This window comes from Amphibalanus amphitrite, unplaced genomic scaffold (genome assembly GCF_019059575.1).
Source record: "Amphibalanus amphitrite isolate SeventyFive unplaced genomic scaffold, NRLGWU_Aamphi_draft 000144F_arrow, whole genome shotgun sequence".
NCBI lineage: Eukaryota > Metazoa > Arthropoda > Thecostraca > Balanomorpha > Balanidae > Amphibalanus > Amphibalanus amphitrite.
In genome coordinates, this window is record NW_024881639.1 from 568,943 (window position 1) to 591,321 (window position 22,379).

General features: G+C 52.5%; 2 protein-coding genes across 16 annotated transcripts in view; one reads left to right on the top strand and one right to left on the bottom strand.

Annotated features, from left to right (window-relative positions):
- Positions 1 to 1,160, top strand: part of LOC122382649 (mediator of RNA polymerase II transcription subunit 28-like) — a 32,255-nt gene extending 31,095 nt beyond the window's left edge. For all 13 annotated transcript variants that reach the window (XM_043368274.1, XM_043368275.1, XM_043368273.1 and 10 more), the window contains exon 5: positions 171 to 1,160. In XM_043368274.1, coding sequence (XP_043224209.1) covers positions 171 to 344 — 174 coding nt within the window. In that variant the 3' untranslated portion in view covers positions 345 to 1,160. The remainder of the gene's footprint in view (positions 1 to 170) is intronic.
- On the bottom strand, positions 1,038 to 22,274 carry LOC122382648 (cyclin-G-associated kinase-like). Of its 3 annotated transcripts, none has more exons than XM_043368264.1 (24): positions 22,255 to 22,274; positions 21,581 to 21,727; positions 21,187 to 21,308; positions 20,600 to 20,714; positions 20,119 to 20,258; positions 19,631 to 19,756; positions 19,281 to 19,506; positions 18,808 to 18,954; positions 18,411 to 18,690; positions 17,644 to 17,759; positions 16,861 to 16,946; positions 15,993 to 16,115; positions 15,598 to 15,731; positions 14,500 to 14,616; positions 12,414 to 12,519; positions 12,025 to 12,182; positions 11,465 to 11,658; positions 10,964 to 11,124; positions 10,282 to 10,638; positions 9,792 to 10,005; positions 9,322 to 9,543; positions 8,779 to 8,942; positions 8,381 to 8,554; positions 1,038 to 2,334 (listed from the first exon to the last, which is right to left on the bottom strand). In XM_043368264.1, exons 2-24 carry the CDS (start codon positions 21,705 to 21,707, stop codon positions 2,224 to 2,226), a joined length of 3,720 nt encoding a protein of 1,239 aa, XP_043224199.1. In that variant the 5' UTR covers positions 21,708 to 21,727; positions 22,255 to 22,274; the 3' UTR covers positions 1,038 to 2,223. The 3 variants fall into 3 exon arrangements, with proteins under 3 accessions (XP_043224199.1, XP_043224200.1, XP_043224198.1); XM_043368265.1 differs by lacking the exon at positions 22,255 to 22,274 and adding an exon at positions 22,107 to 22,239; XM_043368263.1 differs by lacking the exon at positions 22,255 to 22,274 and adding an exon at positions 22,141 to 22,179.
- Between the last annotated feature and the right edge of the window lie 105 nt (positions 22,275 to 22,379).

The window sequence follows — 22,379 nt, forward strand, 5'->3', positions numbered from 1 at the left end:
TTATCTGTGTTGTGAGTTCCCAAAATACCTGTAGTACCAACATGTCTTTTCCCGCTTTTGATCGTTTCGGCAATATAATGTGACATCTTTTGTTGAACTCGGCGTCAATGTTTCCGGCGTTGTCTGCGTCGCTGTTTTATCCCGGCTGACGACCGTTCCCGTTTTCCCAGCGTGTGCCGACGCCGGGCTCTGCGGGCCTACCGCCGGGACTGCAGCAGTACCGTCCAATGGGACCGGGCGGCTACATGGCGCGCGGCCCGGCGCCGCCGTTCCCCGGCCACCAGGGCGGCCCTCTGCACGGACACCTCGCCTACCTGGAGAAGACCACCTCCAACATCGCCTAGTGGCCGCCGAGGGCAGGGACCGCTGCGAGGCGGGGGGAGAGAGTGATATGAACTGTACTGGGCCAGGCCCTGTATTGGGTCGACGTCCAAACACCATGGACTCCGGATACTTGAATGTGGCTGAGGGCGGCAGGACTGACATGATCTCACCGTCTGCCTGCCCATACAGTTCACAGCCAACACGCTATCGCACTGTGGTGAAGCTTACAGTGACTAAGCCCAAAGTCGAACCGGGGTCCCCGCTGACGGGCCGTGACTGTCGGCCCGTCGACAGTGTGATCTGTGATTTCACTTGTGCGCATGTGAGACTGCAATGCAGTGAGTTGCAGTGTTCTGAGCTACATTCCACCGGCTTCATCACCAGTCAGAAGACATGGACACTGGACAGCTCTTCTGTCTGCCGTGGCAGTGTTCCCCGTCAGCCTTCCAGCATTGGAGGTGGCACGGAGTGGGCGGAGACGCTCGACTGACAGGACATGACGATCCGCCCACACCGCCTGGCAGCTGTACCGTCCGGCAGCCAGGTGACGCCTGGACGACCGAGCGGCGGTGTCGCCACCAATAATGTCCCATCAGTGCAGTGATTACTGAAGGTCGTCGCTGACAATTTCTTCGGTAGGAGCGCCCGGACCACGCCGGCCCGCTCGCGCTGGTGGCCGGGCCCCGGCGCCAGGTGTGTGGCGAGAGGCGTGCGCTGCTCATACGGTATATTTCAGGGACGTGTCACAAGGATGGGCCACTGTCTACATACCACACAGAGATAGAGACGCTAGCTACCGGCGACGGCTGCGCCAAATACAGGTCACCGACGCCGTGTGCCGTTATTGGGAGTTGCGCCGCGCCAGGCGAGTTCACAGAGACGGTGAGGGACAGCACTGAAGCCGTTCAGCGAGAGCATAGCTGGCGGAGCTGCGCCGCACGTCACATCCACACCGCACGCCGTCCGCTCGTCACGTACAACATTCGTCCGTCCGCACACCGCCTTTCACTCCCACATAGCCACAACTCCGATCGCCGTGGCGACAGACGATTATTGTGACTGGACCAGCAACGGTCACTCTCTGTGCCCCGTATACGCGGATATGCAGCGCCTGCGCTCACTGCTGGCGACTGGCGTCGTGCATAGCAGCTGCTGCCGAGGAGAGGGGGGGGGGGGCGCGATTCCGTCCCGGGTCCCGTGAAGGGGTTCTCTGGGCGTCGATGGTCAGGGGTCTGATCAGTTCAGTGACCTCCAACGAGGTAACACAACCCGCACAAGCTCCGTGTTTCTCGGCCGCCCCTGCACTCGCTACAACACAATGGAATTGCTGGAGTTGCCGACGGATAAACGCACATCTGTTGGGCCGCGGCGCTACACAGCTCGCTACGGCACCACGCTACACACGGTAAATAATCTATATAAAACAAATAACCACGTCTCCGAGTCGACAACACGGCCATCAACTACCCATCGATTAACAGAGCTGACCACGCGAGGAACCGCCTGCGGCGCGACCGGCCTCCCCGCTGACAGAGTGGGCCCTCCCCCTGCAGACGGGGTGGGTCCTCCCCTCAGATGGGTGGGTCTCTCCCCTGCAGTTAGTGGACCCGACCGGCCTGCCCTCAGTCGCGGCTCGGACACAGGCTGGAATGATGGTGGCGACTGCTCTGGAGTATAGTGAATACTGCCGCTGGTACAGGCCCGCCCCGCCGCGCCGCGCACACCCATACATAACAACCTCGGCAATGGTCAGAAACAATCTCTAAAACAACGATAATGACTGAGAGATGACGCTCGTATATCACAAAATGAGCGCGCCGGGGGCCCGAAGGCCACTCGGCGGCCCGCTACACTGCACTACGCTCTACGCACCACTGCGGCGGCCGGCGGCGGCGCCGACTAGTGGCCGAACAGATTCTGCTGCGTCTCGTCGTTCTCAAACTCGGAGTACGCGTCGTTCAGCTCCATAAATATCAGCTTGGCCATCTTCTCGTTCTCCGAGCCAGTTTGCTGTAAAAAAAAACGGCTGTGAATACAGTGTTGCCATTAACATATGGATGTGATAGGCAACAAAGCCAGCGGTATTGTACAATGAAGGATAGCCTCCTAACATAACATGCCAACCTTCAGTGAACTCTCAACGATTGCGTTTATTGCGTTGTCAGTCCTGCGTCTGTGTCACCCAATCCCGTTTTTTTTTCCACAGTTTTATTTACATAATTCGCATAAAAACACCGGCATGAAACATTGTTGTGGTCACCATCGGCGACCCGCCTGGCCAGGCCGGGACGGTGCCGTCCACGGCCCTGGGGAGAGCTGGGGGATGCTTCCCCAGCCGGGGAGATCTGATGGCTACCTCCCCGGCGCTCCAGGCGGGCCGCCAGCCCCCGCCCGCACCGCCCGGCAAGCAACCCCGGGCGGTGCCCCCTAACCGCCGACCGGGCGAGCGAAACGTCGACCCGTCTAGGTCGGCGCTCCGCACGCCCGGCCGGCCGACCGGCCCCTCACAGTAGGGGCCAGTCCCGGGTTGGCCCGGATGGGTCATAGGGGCGGGGGCTTGTTTCGCGCACATCTTTTTCCACTGATACAGATACATCATTGATCGCTTCTTCACGATCGCCCAGACAGCACTCCAATGGTTTTTGCCGTAGCACACCAGAGTGTGCTAAACTCTTCGGCTTTATCGTTTAGTCTATGTACACCTACCTGCACATTAAAAAACGTCTGCAAATGAATCAAAAACAACCACACCGTTACATCACTTCCTTTTTTACTTTGTTTCCATATAAAAGATTTGGCCAGTAATAGCAATAGGTTTAAACCATAATGTTTGTTTGAATCAACACCAAACAATATCTTACGAGGAGATAGCTCCATATTGTTATATGACCGGTTTCCTCTTTTAAACGCTCTCCATACTTCATCCCAAAAAGCCTCAACTTTTGGGCAATGTACAAATAAATGTGATGCTGTTTCTACAGCTCGTTTACAAAACACGCACTGGTCATCTTCGACCATTCCGAACATCTTTAACATTTTTCTCGTTGGCAATATTCTGTGCAAGATGCGAAATTGCAGCCATCTTAGATCAATATTCTTTGTACTTTCGGTTAGATATTTCGTTATCTGTCTCCAGTCCGGAGCCAAACCAAGTTCTGCAACCCATTTACGTTCGCATGAACACGTTTCATTTAGTTTAGGTTTTACTAAAATTATATAAGCCCATTTCGTAGTACTTTCTACGTTGAATAACCTTTCCAATGTTATATGAGCATCTGACGCAGGTTCAGAGCATCGTTGCACCGATCGCCATTCCGATGGTATCTTGCTGACCAGTGAGTTACACGTCATTGTGTCCAAACCACTCCATTTCTGTTTTAGTTCTAGTGCAGTAAACCACTTCTTTGACGGAAAGTTATACAAATGTTTTACCTGTGTGATCTGCAATGCCTTCATTACTCGCAATTGATAGTTCGTAAATGATGATTCAATGTTTAAGTTCCGATTTAAAAACAAAACCTGTGTCATAATCTCGTCTGTTTCACCACTGCTCTGTAGTATCTGGGCCCATGCTGACAGTGCCTGGTCCCAGAACATCGGGAGATGTCTCCGTCGGATTTGCAAGACGCCAATGTTACATTGAAAGATATTTAACCTGTCGCTGACCTGAAGGTACTCATTTACAAATAATTTCCAGCTCGATTCTTTCGGGTCCAACCAACCTTTGATCCATGCTACTTTAAGTGCGTTTGCGAACGATTCAACGTCTGGCGCCCCAATGCCACCTTCTAAGAACTGTCTCTTTGCTATTCCACGTTTTATTTTATCCTTCTTTCCCCATATGAATTTAAATAACAACGATTCCAACTTTCTTATGTAGGCCTTATCAGGATTCTCAATTACAGCGAAAACGTGAACAAATTTAGAGAGCAAGAGTGATTTCACTAGAAATACTCTGCCAAGTGGCGTTAGACTCCTTTGTACCCATGGGGACATGGCCTTCTCTATTTCTTCAAGCTTACAACTATAATTTATATCTCTTGTACTTTGACTATCGGGAAGTATTTTGACACCTAGCAGTTCTAAAGGCTCTCCTATTTTTAACCATTTCAGATTTAACTCCTGACAAATCGGGGCACCCCGATGCCTTGTAACACCCATCCATGAACAGATCGTCTTTCCCATATTAAGCTGTAGACCTGAGACCACTCTGAATTCATTCAACACATTTACTGCATGCCTTAAGGAGCTTTCCGATCCATCTAAGATAAGAGTTAGATCGTCTGCATATGCCGACAATTTTATTTCTCTTCCGGAAGTTGTTATCCCTTTAATCCGCTCAGCTGCACGGATTTTTCTCAAAAGCGGTTCGATGCACAACAACCATATCAAGCAGCTCAAAGGGCATCCTTGTCTTATACCGCGCTCTATTTGAAAATTCGATGATAGAAAGTTGTTCACGTTTACTCTACTGTTACTATACGAAGTGGTTGGATAAATCATAGCTATCCATCTTTGAAAAGTTTCTCCAAATCCATACGCTCGAATTACTTCATTCAAATAGTCCCAGCTTATAGAATCATAGGCCTTCAAAAAATAACATTGCATTAGCAACGCTTTAATTTTCTTTCTTTTTGCATATTCCATTAAATCCATAATCAGTCTTATGTTTTCTCCGATATAGCGTCCTTTCATGAACCCAGTCTGGTCAGAGTGGATCAAGTCACCTATTACTTTCTTTAAGCGTAGCGCCATAGCTTTTGCAAGAATTTTGTACGGTACTGGCAGTAAGCTTATTGGCCTTAAGTTTTCCACACACCTTTTATCTTTGCCTTTCTTTGGGATTAGCGTTATTATACTTCCGGAAAAAGAGTCTGGTAATGTACCGCGTTCATAAATTTCAGCTATCAGCGCGAGCAGCAACGGACAGAAAATGTCCCAAAAAGTTTTAAAAAAATTCAACTGTCCAACCGCAAGGACCAGGCGCTGTATTTAACTTCATAGAGGAGAGCGCAGCCGTCAACTCCGCCTCTGTAAACCGCATGTCACATTCCTCTCTTTGTGCTTCCGTAATTGCATCGATCGACTCTAAAAAAGAAACGGTTTCTCTTTCTGGCCTCGGCACACGTTTATAAAGCTTGCCATAAAAGGCGGTGCATTCGTTCAATATCTGATCTGCGCTGTCAGACAGTTCTCCAGTATCTCTTACATGATGTAAGAACAAAGATGGTATAGAGCGTGACCTCGCTTTACGTTGTTCTAGTGAAAAGAAATAAGCCGAGCTCTTTTCGGCATACGCTGCCCAATTGACTTTGCATCTGAACATGTTCGCTTTTGTTCTAAGCTCTATTATCTCGTTCCTCTCTTCTATAGCTCCTTGCAGTTGCTCATCATTTTCGTTTGCATCACTTTTAACAGAAATTATATTTTCTAGCCTTTTCAGTCGTTCCTCTCTTAGTCGTTTCTTCCGTGACGCGTACTGAATTACCTTACCACGTGTCATGCAAAGCACTGTATCAAAAAGAAGCGTACGGGATATTTCATTTGTATCGTTCTCTCTTAAGGCTTCTCGAATGAAAACGCTTGTCTCGTCGACAAAAGCTTCGTCTGTCAGTAACGAATTATTAAATTTCCAATACCCTGGACCTCTGGTTTGACTCATGGGGCAAACTGTCAGCTGCACAGCCCGATGATCAGCTAGGAAAGGTGGCAATATGCTGCATTTAACATGCGCTTCTGGCAAACATAAATTTTCTGATATAAAAAAATAATCTAATCGAGATCTAGAAGACCCCCTTGAAAATGTAAATTGCGCGGCAGTAGGATGCAGTTTGCGCCATATATCAACAAGACTGAACTCATCTAAAGTCTCTCTCAGAGCTCTACTTCTTAGCCGACAGTAGTCTCGGACCGTTCTCTGATTTTGCCCATCTCGGTCCAGATTGGGATCTAACGTTACATTGAAATCTCCTGCAATAACTATATTATCCACCTGCATTTCAGTCAACCAGTTGTTCGCGAGCATGATTGATTCGATCTCGTCTGTGTTTGGACAATAAATATTTCCGATCAAAATCGATTTGCCTTCAAATATCCCCTTAATGAATAGGGCTCTGCCCTGATCATCTCTTCGAATTTCTTTTATCTCAAGATCAAGACCTCGCCGCATGAGTATGCAAACACCCCTACTGTTACTAGTACCGTTAGAGAAGTAACTATCTCCACCCCATTCATGCGACAGAATGTGCTGCATCGAATCAGAACAGTGCGTCTCCTGTAATAAAGCCACATCGCAACGCTGAGCCTTCAGCCAAGTGAATACTTTACGCCTTTTGGGCACCATTGCATCGTTACTGGCCAAACCGTTAACGTTAAATGTTATAACGTTTAGCATCTTAGTTTTTTCTTTCTTTTTTTAGTTTTTTTGTTACCACCGCTCCTCTCCTACCTATACATAAACTTTTTCTCTTGGTATAAGCACTCATACCCACGCCATACATGCCACCATACATTTGCACTTTTCTAATGTTCACTCGTATACACAATCTTAACAATACATCATAGCTAACGCGCGCACTTATGCACACGCAACACACGTTTACTGCGCTGAGTACCTTATATCTAAAGCGCGGCACATCGTGGCATACAGTTGTTTGGTCAGTGACACTACATGCCATATCGCCACTGGTTCCCTCCTTAGTCGGTATGTACACCTGCATAACTGCGACTTTTGCACGTTTACCTCTACTCGCTCCCCCTCTAGTCTACTTTACTGTGTCCCCCTCGCACGAATTTGCGAATATCGCCACCGAAGCGGTGACGTGCCCCAGACGCCGACGCCATCACATCGCGGCTACCTCCCACCCGACCCGCCGAAGTCCCCCCGCCAGCGGCCGCTCGACCTCTACCTTTGTCCGGTGCAGAAGTTGCGCTGTCACCGGTACCGCAGCCGCCGTCACTCTCGGAAACACCAGGCTGAGGACCGGTCCCCGCCGCGGCGTCGGAGCCAGCTCCCGTGGCGGTGGAGCCGATCGCCGCCGGATCCGGGCCGGTCTCCGCGGCGGCGGAAACCGCCGGGAGAGTCGCCGCGGCCGGGAGACCACGGTCCAACGGAGCAGAAACGACTTGCGTCCAGGTCCGCTCTTCTCCGATTTCTCTGCCGCCACCGTCTGCGTACATGTGCTGCCGCCGCTCTGTGTTGACATCCTGCGGGCTGCGGCTCAGCGTTCGCCGCCGTGCCGCTGATCGCGGGGCTGAGTCTCCGAGACGCGCCACTGCCGCTCCCCCTGGGTCAGCCGAGTCTCCACCTTCCACCGCAGGTGTCGCCTCAGCCGCTCCCGGTGAGACCCGCGGAGACTGACGTGGTGAATGTGATGCCTCGATCCTCTGGTTGGCAGACTGTTCGGCCAGGTGCCTCCACAGCCGCTCCAGCGCAGCCTCCGACCTCACCGGACGCGGCCGGTCGTGCTGGCTGGTGACTACGAACACGGTGCCCTCCCTGGTGAACACCGTGCTAATCAGGCTGTTCCGCTTCAGCTTCATCAGCTCGTTGAACAGCCACTGCCTGAATGGGGTGAGGCGCTCCCTGATGTAGAGGCCCGTGCCTCTCAGTCTCGTCTTGTTGCGCACTAGGAAGAATCTGTCCGAACCAGCTGCCACTGTGGTGAAGTGCACTCGGATCTGACGTTCATCGCGCTGCACCTCTCCGATCTGACTCATGTCCAGGTCATAGTTCATGAGGCTCTGGATCAAGTCTCGGAGTTGGCGGGCTGTGTCCTCGCCTCTGCTGGAGCGTGGTACTCGGGCGGTCGCCGGTCCGCTGAACACCAGCCAGCCGTGCATCTCCCTCTGCTGCAGCTGATCCAGCTGCTCCCGTTTCAATACGGCCTAGTCGGGCTCTTTGTGACACTCGTTTCCGCTATCAGAACATACGACCAGTGACATTATATCTCATACGCGCACCATGAGTGCGAACTGCACACGGATTCTGAACCGCCACACTGTCTTTGTGGCACCAACGTCCCTCGCCTCGTCACGACTGCCAGCCCCCTCTCACCTTGTCTGGATGTACCGCCAGACAGGCCTTGCGGTACATCTTTTTGACGTGCGTGGGCGTGACGAGCTGGTTCATCTGGCACTCCTGCCACCGGCAGCCGTCCCAGATCACCTTGTGCATGCTGCACAGCAGCGCGCGGATGTTGCGCTGCTTGCCCTCGGTCCAGTTCACAATCTGAGAGCAGAGCAGTGACCGTCAGATATTGGATGGGTGCTCAGAACACGGTATCCGACGGACCCACTACAAAAGTGATTCACAAATCTCAATCACGTGGAAAAAATATACCCCCGTCCCCCACACCCATGTTCACCGACAGTCAAAAGCACGGATAACCGTATACATTTAGAACCAAAACAGTGAGTGTAACAACTCCTAATATCCCTCCCGATCACACGCACCTTCAGCTTGTCGGGGTCCATCTCCTTGGCCATGTCGGCCTTCTTCATTTCGTTGATGGTCTTTGGGCCGGCGTCCTGTTTGGGTGTGAAGTTGAACCCCTGGGAGCCGAGCAGGTCCCCGAAGGTGTCGGCCGAGACCTTCTGCCGCCCGCCGGTCCCGGTCGCTGCACAGAACAGAACGTCGCCGTCAAAAGGCGCCGCCGCTCACAGCCCGGGGAACGCGGAGCGAATGGCACACACTGCACACTTGCTGCAGCTGGTGTAAAAACCACAGAATTCAGATAGTCACATCGTGTCAGCCGGTTCAGCTTAGGGAGTAAACCATACTCGCGTAATGCCCGTCTATTCAACACAGCAACTCCGCTCCTGCCCCACCTGAGAACTAGCCCTGGCCGTCGCCGGCCCGCCAGTCGGCGCCGAGCACTCGCCACCCGACCCTGCAGTATCATGTCTTCGGCGAGCGTCGGCCGGCGCGGCGACTCGGCTAACCTCTCTCTCTGACCCTAGCCGCTCCCTCCCGATATCCTCCATCCCTCCACTGACCGTCGTCGGGTTTGTTCGCCGCGTCGAAGGCGCTGCGCGAGTAGTTGGGTCGGGCGGGCCCGGCGGCCGGCTGCTGCGGCTGCTGAGCCCCGGCCCAGCCGCCCGGCTGGCCGTTGGTGGCCGTCCCGGCCGGCCGCGGTGGACGGGCCGCGTGGTGTGGCGAGCCCGCCGGCGACGGCTGACCCCAGGTGGGCGTTGGGCCGCGCGCTCCGCCCAGGTTACCTGGGCGCACGGATCACGCAACAGGTCAGGTGGCAAGTGATGGGACAGAATACATGCATAGACGGGTGACACAAAATAATAATTACCGAGGAGAGGGAAGTCCAGCTATCAGCATGACCGAAGGTCAATAAAAACTACTTTAAACAAGATGTTCTAGCTTGCCGCAAGCGCAAGACACAACCCCACCCCCTAACTACACCTGTAGTTTCCCCGTCCCGCCCCGTGCTCTCCGTCCCCCGTCCACTGACCGAGATCGGCGAACGGGTCCCGGACGGGCGACTGCTGCTGCTGGAGTGGCGGCTGGCCGGCGGCCGTGCGCAGGTTCGGCTGCGACGCGTTCCGGTGCATGGCGCTGGCGGCCGGCGCCGTCAGCGTGCTGCCCCAGTCGCCCATCAGGTCACCGTCGGCGGCCGCCTGCTGACGGAAGTTGCCCGTGCTCGACGACTGGTGCAGCGGAGACGCCTGACGGACGCGAGAGGAGGACCGGTTAGCAGGGATAGCAGTCGGCGTGGCAGAGCCAAATGTTGGGTTGACGGCCCGTGCAAGAGCGTGACAGAACCATTTTACATCTAATGGTGGCGTAGCACACAAGCAGACCATCCATATCAGAGTCCGCTAGCCGGTAGCTGCTGTACAATTCTCAGCGGCAAAACATACTAGACTTGCATGCTAAGACGCTAGCAAAGTCAAAATATCGTTAGACACTGATTTGGCGTGCTTCTGGTAACTTGTCCTTACCTGCGCGGGCGGCGCCAGGTTGGGTGCCGGCGTGTTGAGTCCGAACGGATCGAACATGTTGGAGGAGGTGGTCGGAGCGGCCGGAGCGGGGGCGGCGGCGGCGGCGGGCGGGCCGCCGCCGAACAGCAGGTCCACATTGGACGGCGGCGGCGGCTGGGCGGTGCCGGCCGCTGCCGGAGCTGTCTCTCCCAGACCCAGCAGGTCGATGCCCTGGCTGAGCTGTTCGGTCTGGGCGGGGGCGGGGGCGGCGCCGTCGGTGGAGGTGCCCAGGTCGAGCAGCGCCTGCTCGGGGGGCCGGCTCCGCGGTGGCAGCTCTGGAGGCTCCTCGTCGTCCGATAGCTCTGTCGGCGCTGCCACCTGCCGGGCCGGATCGGAAACAATGTCACACTCAGCTACTGACGCCACAACACAGCCTGCCCCGCCCTGCCGGGCGCGATCGGAAACACTGTCAGACTAGCTCCCTTCACTTCTAACACAACGGCAGACACGCTAAACTGAATGTGCGGTGTGGCAGATAAGGATGGACATCACACAGACGAAAGTACAACTGCTTAGCTTTTCACTAGCTGAGGCTGAAGACGGGATGAGTAGTTAAGGATCAGAGAGCGCTCCGTTTACCTGTTCGGGTTTCTGCCAGCTAAGGCTGGAGATGAGGAGCGATAAGTGATCCAGCGCTTCGTACCTGCTCCGGTTTCTGCCAGTTGAGGCCGGATATGATGTCGGCCGGCGGCCTCCGCTGCGGGCCCGGACTGGAAGAGGGCGCGGCGGCTGTGCCCGGCGGCGGCGGACGGGCCGGGGGTGGAGGCCGCGCCGGCCGGCCCAGCGCCATCTCACGAACATCGGCTGTCAGGAGAACGGGGACACAATCAGCAACTGCTCAGAGCGGTCAGCGCTAATGCATCCGAATCTTCAGCGCCACACTTCAGTAAAAACAACAGGCCAAGTCTCCAGCAGGTGTACTCCAGTCCATATTCCACTAGGTCTAACAAGAACGTGGACTCATTTTTTCGAACTACCTCATGACCATGACAAACTAACGTCAGTATATGAGTAATTCCCTAAAGGTAAAGAACTATATTGCGGTCATCGCTGAGCTCAGTTGTGTTGCGTTTACATAAAAAACCTTGTACATTCATGTACGAAACCCCAAACGAAATACGTTCCCGGAGGCTGCGCCACTGACCGAATCTGTCCAGGGTCTCCTCCATTTCCGTGCGGTTGGCGAACAGCACGTCGGGCGTGTTGTCGGCCGGCCGGGCGCCGCTCCAGGGTAGCGGGAAGCGCGCCTGTTTCTCCGTGTCCGAGACGAACACATTGACGGTGGTGACGAATTGCGGCGGGTACCGGTCCGGCTCGGTCACGTCGTCCAGCTCACACCTGCGGCGGGGGCGGGAGCCGTCAGACGCACAGATACGGGGGAGGCGGCCGGGTAGGGGTGAGGCGGAGGGTCTGCCGAAAAGCGTCTTCACTGGACGATAGCCATGAACTGAACATTGCTCCACTTAATTTTAGCAGCGAAATGAAGCATCTGTGCAGGCATTACATAAGTTCGTTTAGGCCACTATTTAAGTCACTGTCACACTGTAATGACACAAACGATACTTCTACCATGTCTAGAAGTATATCCCTCTCCCAGCAAACCAGACATGATTAGCAAGTACGACAGCCAACACAAACATTCTTCGGTGACAGGTGTTCAGCGCTGCCTCGCCGTTTCACTCTAACGCACCAACCACGGCTCACCTGGCGAACCGGATGCTGGTCTCCTCCTCGTCCACGAAGCCGGTGTGGAACTGCAGCTGGGCGATGCGCACGCCCGTGACGCGGCCCATGACGCGGCGCGCGTGGTACACCACCACCGTCACATCGCCGCACAGGCTGAGGTTGACGGGCAGCACCACCTGTCCGGCACAGAGCGTTTTGAGTACAGAGGACTCATACAGGCGACAGCGCGGCACACAGGCTGAAGTTGACCGGCAGCACGACCTGTTCGGTACAGAGTGTACTGAGTACAGAAACTACTGGGGCTACTACTGGCAAGAAATGGAGACGGAGGACGATACCGAACCGGCCGGCCGCCTCAGTCGTCACCTGGTGCCTCCCTCGTCGTCCGGCGCTGCCCCAAACCTCACCTTTCTGTCTGCCGGGTTGAAGTGGCGCAGGTTCTCGTAGTCCTGCAGCGTGCTGACGATGATCTCACCTCCCTGCCAGATCTCCACGTACGGACGGCAGCCGTCCCTGCGGAGCAGCGAAAGCAGTCAGAGGGACGACCGGCACAGGCCGACGGACCGGGGGCTCCACACCGGGCTCTGGCTCAGGACATTTACCCACAGCAGAAACCGATCGTCTCAAAATATTGTCAGATACTATACATCTGAAAACCCTTAAACATACCAGAAGCATGTGGGAAAACGCGATGGTCTAGCGCTATTTTGCAAATGGAGTCACAAAGTTGCAGAGACGACGAAAAGAGAAAGAAAAATACTGGCTGCAGAAGCAATGTTTAGGATGGAACTGGCAACAAGCGCTTCAAGCAAGAACAAGCAAACGAAAGGACGTTTTCAAGGAGCTATGAATAACTGGGATTGTCACTTTATATAAATATAGGTATTTATTTGTAAAACTCAACACCGAAAAATACAAGATAATACTAAGGCACTATATAACTGGACTTGGCTTTGCATCGTAAGTAACCAAAGACAAATATTGTTAGAGTGTTAGTCGTGTTTTATCTGTGCTGTCGAAAGTATGTACCCGGAGCGGGGAGCCTCTCAAACTGGTGTCTCTTACCAGGGTACCGCAAGCTAACACAATATCCCCCAAATAGGTATGGTACGATACGACCATGCCAGAAAGACCCCAAGCCAGTTGTTATCAACTGCTGGCTGAATAATGAGTGTTCCAGTCATCTGACCGACGTGTTAACACAAAACAACACACACAACACTTGCAGACTGGAAATAGTCCCAACATGACCGGGTGTACCGAACTGAGGCGGAAGGAGGACCAGAGACATCCCCTTTTAGACGATCAAGGATTTGAAAAACTTAATCGGATGATATCGCTGAAGCGATCTGGCCGCTCTGTAATAGATGGTGATATAGTAATTGGCTTGGTTATTGAGGTGATACTAGCACATAATTTTTCCTCCATGTCTTGCTAATAAAGCTATTAGCAAGACTGTAACGAATAACTTGTTTTCAAAGCTAATACACTTGTAGTATCTGAACCGGGGCCGTGCCGCTTGCCTTGCGATTTTGAGTGGTCAAATGTAAATGCATGAATTAATTCTTATGATGTTGATAACCTCGAGTCGACAGTCGACAGTGATAAATTCAACGACAAACAGCGACCCACGCAGAAAAGCTGGACATTTCAACAGGATATATTCAAATGACATGACGTGGTCTTAACCCTGCAGAGGGCTTCGCCACCGGTGCTAAAACACCATTGAGATCCAGCATCACCCCAGCAACGGGTGTCCCAGAGCGAACGCAGTGCGCACCCCACCCAGGTGCGAACCACCAGCTCCACTCCACAATCCCCAAACGCCACAGGGTGCACACGGGGATCTAGCGCTGCTAGCACGGCGGGCGCGGCGGGGCGCGCCCAGCTGCTGTGGACAGGACTAGCACTCAGGCCGGCTCTGCTGCGAACGAGGCGGCGAGGCTGGCAGGGCGGACGGGGCTCACAGCACGGCACGGCACGGCAGACTACGCCCCAGAGAGGGGCGGAGGAGGCGGGACAGAGCGGGAGAGGCGGCGCACTCACGAATGCATCTGCTCGGCATAGGTCATCTCCTCGTACAGCGCCGGACCCATGTACTCGAACGGGTGGCCCTCGACACTGGACCAGAAGGCGCCCAGGACGCGGCTGCGGCCAGGCCAGAGCGGGGAGCCTGAGCGGCGCGGCCGCGTCAGGCTGGACGGACCGGCGCGCCGACTGATCGGCGGCACACGCGCCACGACAACCCGCGCCCCAGAGACCACGGCAGAAAGAGAACCGCGAGAAACGACTAAACCGATCGGCACGCGGGCCAGCGAATCGGCCGAACGAATTAAACTAAGAATAAGCAAATTGAGAAACGAATGAAGAAACGAATGAATTTGAAAGTGAAATCGAGGTTACGAATGAAAAACACCTATCACCGTATCGCGGCCGCCGGAGACCGCTTATCAGCCTGACGGCGGCTGGCGAATACTGCATCTGAGCACTGACCTGAGTTTTGTGAAGAGCGGCACCGGCTGCAGCGTGATGGAGGTGAGCGTCACGGGCTGGAGGTGCGGCACCTTGGGCTCCGGCCCGACCACCATACGGCGCATGTAGCCCAGGTACCTGCCGTCGATTGGCGGGGCAGGGGTGCGAATTAGAACGGCAGACGAAGTGGGCGCCTCGGGCAACTGCCGAGGACGCGTCGGCGTGAAATCGTACTCACATAGATATTGCGCTCGTCGACCAGACCCGAGGAACAGAAATTGCAATTCCAATGGCTGAGCTAGCTATTTGCATAATTTGCATGATTTGATTCTAACACTTGTAACACGTGGCCTTGTTACGAACACAACACTGCTTCATGGTATTATGAATCCCGCATTTAATCATGCAAAAGTCGCGACATGATATGAATTGCTTACCCTCGAGCGCAACAGTAATGAGGCGAAGTGCCGGGCTCGGGTTAAAGGGACCCTCCCACCTTAACATTAGTTTTGAGTTGAGATAGCCAAGTTTGCGGCCAGGCTCAGAAACCACCATTTATCCTGGTCGCAACCCCCGCAGCTTTATGGTGTTCAAGAAACTTCTTCCCTTTACTTGCAGGGTGGGACCAGCGTGGTCCCTATCTCTTAACCATTACGGGAATCTGATGACGTCATCAGGCTTTCGCACGTCCGTTAAATGTTTGACTAAAACGTTTTGTAGCACGCGGTGGTATATGCTGCTTTGCGCGCAACAAATGCCGCACTTTCAAATAAAGTCGCTAGGAACAGCGGCGATCCCAAAAAGTAAACAAAAGTAAAAGTCTAATATCTTGAAAACCGGTGAATATTTTTCGATGAAATTTGGTAGATATTCGTTTTTGCTCTTTCTGAACCGAGCGACATCACTTTCATGCCAATTCATTAACTTTTTTGAAGGTGGGAGGGTCCCTTTAACATGTTTATTTATTCATACAATATAAATAATTTCATCACAAAACAAAACTAATAAAACACATCGAAGATGATCAACAAGACTAGAAATTTAACTAGATGGTGAATTATAGCAGAGGATGATTCGCCCACAACTCAAGCATGCCTGTGCAGCGTACGCGTCACTGACCTGATTTGGGAGGGCGTCAGGCCGGGCGGACACCGCTTCACGGCGAACAGGTTCAGACCCTGCTCGGGCGACGTAAAGAACTGGCAGAACATGAGCAGGGAGGAGAGCAGGGTGGCTGACGTCGCTTTGCCGTCCTGGGGACAGACACGGACGGGGCGTCACGGTCGGCGCCGCGGGGCGGGTCCACGGGACCGCGACAAACGTCAATATTTCCCGGACGACCCGGGCCGGCGGCAAATGGCGTCCGGTTATGGCGCAAAGTTCGCCGATCTACCGGTTCGTCGGGGTTGCTGCCCGGCCCCAATGACCTTAAGCAGTCATGTTGCTAATGGAACGGTTGCTTTCTGGCATTTATGAGGGACAACAGACTGAAACTGAGGCGTCGGCGTCCTTACGATGCAGTGCACTGCGCAGACGTTGCGCGTGTCCTTGCTGAGGTAGGCGTACATGTCCTGGCAAAGCCAGTACAGAGCGAAGATGGTGGGTGCCCGGCCCGGGTGGCACGTCTTGTCCACCACCTGTGGGCACAGAAATCATGTCGGGTGGTACCACTGGGGACAAGGAAGTGCAGCAGGTAACGCGCTGGAGAGTGGAGACACGATGATGCCCCACATCGACACAAAGCAGGTACATCAGGTGGCAACCCTACCTCAGGCTGCCCCTGAATCCGTCCCATCTGTCCCAACTCGCAACCATCCATCGGTCGCATCGGATTCTAACCCAACGACCTCTAATAAATCAGTCGCGACTAGCGGTGGAAATGAAAAATGTCCAGCGTCAGATCACGAACCGTTACAGCCCCGTCATCGAGAACAGCCAGCCGACCATGCCGTGATTTATGAGAGCAGCCCAGACTCCCCACATTGATCGGATGAAGACCAGGGGCCACAGTAGATACGAGATTGTGTAATTTAAAACGCAGGCTCAACATAACCTACCACAATTATAGTTGGCGTCAAAACCGCGCAAAGTAATTTTAAGCGATGAACTGCAATGCCAGACGCATCAATTAATGGCAAAACGAAAGGATAACAGCCAAGAAGCCGATAACACTCAGGAAAGGACTGATGCAATCTATCATCAGTGAAACTGTTTGACTGTTAGCTACTGTAGGGCCTCTATCTATTCTGATCTGAGGTTACATGCGCGCCGCCATTATCTCACTGCTCTCTTTTAAACAGAACGCAACACCCCCTCCCCTCTCACACACACTACACCGGTCCGCTGCCCGCCGTGCCCCAGCGGCCCGCACTCTCCGGTTACCTTGGTGGGGAATTTGGCCGGGTTGTAGGTGCGTCCCGATATGTTGTAAACACAGTAGTGGCCCGGGTGTCGGCTGTCGAGCAGCGCTGCCGGCGGCCGGCACAGAGGCGAGGCGCGTCAGTGGGTCGGTCGCGGAGGGCACACACACACAGGTCACACGTACGGTACATACACGGACGGGAGACCGGACACCAGGTACAGTTCACCTAGCCGTCATGGGTCGGCCACGACGAGCACACACGTCACACACACACACGCACATGGACGGTTGCAGGATACCATGCAAATTTAACGCTAAGTGATAAAAGGGAAACACATTTAAGATAAGCAAGTACCTAGATCACAAAGGAAAATGCGATGTTTATCGGAAAGCCAGAGGGACGACAAACAAAGACGACGCACTGTCACAAGTGAACCATTGTTCAGAAAACGACACACATTACCAGCCAGGTCAGCCAAGACAATCACACCCAATCTCATCATTTCACTTTCCGCCCCGTTACATTTTACCGCACTCCAGTGCCCCCCGTCCGAGAGGGTGAAACTGCAGAGGACTATCGCTGAAACCGACCAGAACTCCGACAGTGCTACCACCCACCTCGGCTGACTACAACCGCCGTCCGGTACTAACGTACTGGCACAGCCGTCATCCGGCACTACTGTACTCAAGGAACAGCCGCCGCGAGACACTAGCGAACGGCCAGCGTCCGGCAGTAGCGTTCTGGAACAGCCGCCCTCCGGCACTATTGCTCAGTAATGCCGCCGTCCATTCGGCTCACTCACCCCTCACATCATCCAGGTGATTCCGGTAGGCGGACTCGATGCCCTCGGCGGGGTACGACATCACGATCAGCCGAGACGTGATGTAGCTGATGTCCAGGTCACGGTTACCCATCGACCTGGCACACAGATACACACGATAAAGTAGTGAAGATGTCACGGTTATCAATCAACAGACATACATATATGGAATATGTGACTACGCTGACTCTGACATTCAATCGCTGCAGTTGAAATCGATACGTCCCAGCAACGGTTAGCAACAAGTGACTCACTAGGGGCAAATACAAGACACGATACTGCCGACGTGCTATTGCACTTAACAGCCAACTGCAGATCGCTATCAGGCTGAGACTCTGATATCTCGGGATAATTCTCCGTAATCATCGGGGCCCCACACCACCCCCCACTGCCGGGGCGGGGATCACGATCAGCGGGCGACCTTGAACACGACCGTGTCCCAGCCAACCAGGAAAGTTCCCCGCCCGCCGCACATTCCGCTCACTGGCGGAAAAAAAACGAACGAAACGACACCCTGCATACCATTCCGTAAAAGACAGCAAACCGGTATCCGGTCCTCAATTGCTACTAATACATAACATGAGACTTCATTAAAAATTAAAACACATTAAAACCATCACACAATCCAACAAGGATATTAAGAATAAGAAACAAGATGGGGTGCTTTTTAAACCCCTTTCAGGACGTGTTCATATATGTTCAAAGATGGTCATTCATCCAGATGTATTCCCAACACCAGCCTCACTTACGATTGCACTGTTTGCATGACATTCTTGGAGGTGTCGACGATGTTTTTGAACAGGTTGCCGGCGCCACCGCGGAGCGACGAGAACAGTCCGGCGGCCTGGCCGGAGGACCCGGCAGAGGCGCCGGCGGCGGCCGGCGGCGCCTGTTGCTGCTGCTGCGGGGGCGGCGGCCGGGCCGGAGAGCCCTGCGGCGCGCTCTGCTGGGCAGGCCGCGGCGGGGCGGGCGCGGCCCGCGCCGACTGGGGGCTGCCCTGGACCGGGGCCCCCGCAGCGCCCGCTCCACCTGATAGAACAGGAAATATTCAGAATAATGCGTAACAATTATAATCCACATATGAATGAAAACGATTACAGCTCAATTAAAAATAGAATCAAACCCATGTGTGGGCGCGGCTCTCACCGGGACCGCCGGATGTGTCGATTTTGGCGCCTTTCAGGTGAAGCGGCTCCTTGAGCGGCAGGTCGAACGACTCTCCGATGGCCACCAGTCGCTCCAGAACGTCCGAGATCGTCATACGCTCGCCCGGGTCCACCTTCAGCATCCCGCCTGCCGTCCGAAAACATGGTCAATGCTCGACTGATTCAACGACGATAACACATCAGGAAAGCTAAAAAATGTGTGGTTCCAACTTCCAACGATGCACAAGATTTCAGTAACATTTTCTCATTTACAGTGGCATCAGCATTTGATTGAGGTGAATTAAAATTTCATGGAATCGTATCAAATTCAAACGAAACAAAAATGCATCCCTTGATATCAGCCGAATTCGCCATTCATTCATTGAATTCCCACTAAAGGCGGTACTGTTCTTTCATACAGCGTATGGCCGATCAGCTGATCAGCTGGAGTGCGGAGATGAAGTGGCAGCTCACGGATCAGCTGGTGGAAGTGCTGGTACTTGGTGTCGCCCTCCGGTATGGTGTAGTTGCCGTTGATGATGCGCAGCTTGGCCGAGTCCTCGAAGGGGTGCCGGTTGTAGCAGAGCAGGTAGAGTACGCAGCCCAGCGCCCAGATGTCGGCCTGCGTGTCGATCCGGTGGTTGTTCCACGTGTCGAGCATCTCGGGCGCCCGGTACATCGGTGTCGTGTGCTTGGCCATCTGCCGGGCGCCGAGGGGAGGGTCAGTGCCGGGCGAAGCGGCGAGACGGTACGACAGGCGGGGTAGGGGAGGGAACAGGACCGTCCTCTGACAGCAGGCATTGCCGGGATGACGACGCCATTACCTCGTCTTCCAGCAGAGAGCGCTGGATGGCCGACCAAGACGGGTCCGGGTAGTGCATCTGAGTGGTGGCCGAGCCAAAGTCGCACAGCTTGATCAGACCGTCGTCGCCGATCAGCAGGTTCTCGATCTGAGGTAGCAGCAATCCAGAGTTAGAGCAAATGAACACGCAATATAGAGACAGATCCAGAGTTAGAGCAAATGAACACGCAATATAGAGACAGATCACACCACTTAAACACACAACTCTTTGTTGCTAACACCCCAAACAATTATGGCCAGTGGTCATTTTGAGGCCGATAACCCCGAGATCGGTTACGACACGCTGACGAAAAATTGTAATACAATTCGAAAGCTCCAACCCGCACAATTTCTTGTGAATGAGAGTCCCAATTAAGCTATTAACTAAGGCCAGTTATAGCATATTATCAGACATCAGATTCACGACATCCCGGTGCTGTAGCAGCTCCCCGTGCTCCCCGATCGACCGACCTTCAGGTCGCGGTGCAGCACGCACGGCTCCTGGCTGTGCAGGTGCTGGACGGCCTTGCACGTCTGGTACATGATCTGGCAGACCTGGTCGGCGGGCAGAGCGCGGCCCGCCAGGCGCAGCACGTCCACCATGTTGCCACCTGCAGAGGCAGCCGGAGTGTGCCAAGAAGGAAGGGTAAACACAACATAAGCACCACACAATAAATGACACTTTCAGGGAACCAGGGGACATTAGCCTTAAACCAGCCAACATCACAGAGCAGAATTGCAGCTACAACAGTAACTAGGCCACCGAAAATACAATCAGTTCCTCAATTTTATTAGTATAATAATCATGTAACTATAAATCGAAATAAAAAGAACATTTAAGTGTCTTTCCCAATTAAGTATCAAATTCCAAACACAAACACTGAGTAAGATAATGCTTGCAGAATCCAGGAATGGGCAAAAATAATTTTCAGACAGATAAGGCAACACAAACCTGTGCAGAGTTCTGTGACAACCAGATACTCATTCCGGCCATGGCCAGACTGAGACTTGTCGATGGCAGCAGCAGTCAGGTAGCGGATGATGTTGGGATGGCCTGACAGCTTTTTCTGAGCATACTGCTAAGGAAATTGGACTTGGCATATACAACATGATTGAAGTAACTTTCACAAAACATACCTAGAGTTTTATGCAAGTCCTAGCCAGACAATGCTTACAAACTGTCAACATGATAGGAAACAGCATAGTCCTGACAAAGCCAGTAACTGTTCAGCAAACTGTTCACTCAATCATTCTTAAAACTTATTTCACATTGGTCTAGCTACCCACTTAGCACTCAGAAGCTGAGTAACTAGACCACTCATCAAGTTCTTGTCCATTTATGATGTTGAAAACAGAAAAGCTACCTGATGACATTTGACATTTTACCTACACATGCTGAGCCAGGACATTACTTAATCACTGACGAAAGTAACTGAACCTGATCTGATCAAAATAACTGAACATCAATGAAAACATACAACTGCAACCAACCACTTAAAGGCCTAAATTTGCTTATACTGTCAACACTCACAAGGATACAAGTAACCCAATCTCTTGTCTTATAACCTTGTCTACATCAGCATCAGAGCTGAGCAGGCGCTTCAGGGCAAAATATTTCCCACTGGTTACTTCTTGAGCGACATAAACAAAAGCAAATCCACCTGAAATGAAAATGTGAAAAGAAGTTGCAACATGTATCAGATCATTTGGAATTTAAACAGGCAATTTCAGTTATCATGAAAGGCATATCACAGTCTACTAATTGTCAAAAGTTAAATAGCATAGCCATTCAAGATTCATGTAAAACACATTGATTAAGACCAAGGCCAGGAGTCTGCCTTTCCTAAAAGCTGTACATAAAATGCACAGCACAGCAGGTGGTAAATGGACAACTCAACAGATGTCTAAGCATGAAGGTAAGTCTCCCACTTACCTTCTCCAATCTGCTTCTTAACACGCATCTTGGCGTTCCCAAGTTCCACGACTTGCCCAACAAATTCATTGTTTTGCACTGTACTAGAATCATTGAAATAATTTAAGGCTGACTTGAACATAGACATTATTAGCAATTACAAAATGCCTGAAGGAAAAAGAAAATTAATTAGCAGATGATGGAACACAAGTCACAAACCAAAAGGGTATTTCATTTTTTGAAATACCCTTTTGTATTTCAAAAAATGAATCAAATTTGACAAATTTGATTTGTCAAGAAAAGTTGGTTTAATATCTAATGACTTAATGGTTCAGCTCATGAGAACTGTTTGAAAAATGAAAACTTGTGCACAAAAAATATCCAGTCAGACACTTGTGGACAAAGCAAACAATAGCTAATAGCAATTAGCATAGGCATGGACTCTGACTTTCAGCTGAGGAAGAGTTCGACTTTACACCAATCACTGGCATATAAAACGTACAGCCTTGCACATGAGTGCCAAAACAAAAATGAAAGCCGAATTTACCCAGTGTGAACATGAAGGAGCCAGAAAGGTATACACAACTTCAATAATTTTAAGCCCAAGTTCTTCCTAAGCAATTCCTAAGCACATCAATTCAAGACTATATAAGTTCATCAATTAATCCCCGCACAATATCAATATAAATCCACACCAACACAAAACCCCCATCCAAGGCCATATATAGGAGGTAGCGACACTGAGCGATTTGTTTACAGCCAGTTTCGGACTCAGTGACGCAAATGTGTCGTCACGGGACAAAACAATATGGCCACCTCT

Bases quoted from the DNA above. Each gene is read 5' to 3' on its own strand.
- LOC122382648 (XM_043368264.1), bottom strand. From the start codon at position 21,707: ATGTCTATGTTCAAGTCAGCCTTAAATTATTTCAATGATTCTAGTACA. The intron at 11,659-12,024 runs GTGAGCCGTGGT...CCCCCGCCGCAG, and splicing joins ACCAGCATCCGGTTCGCCAG to GTGTGAGCTGGACGACGTGA. The intron at 8,943-9,321 runs GTCAGTGGAGGG...TGTTCTGTGCAG, and splicing joins GGCGAACAAACCCGACGACG to CGACCGGGACCGGCGGGCGG.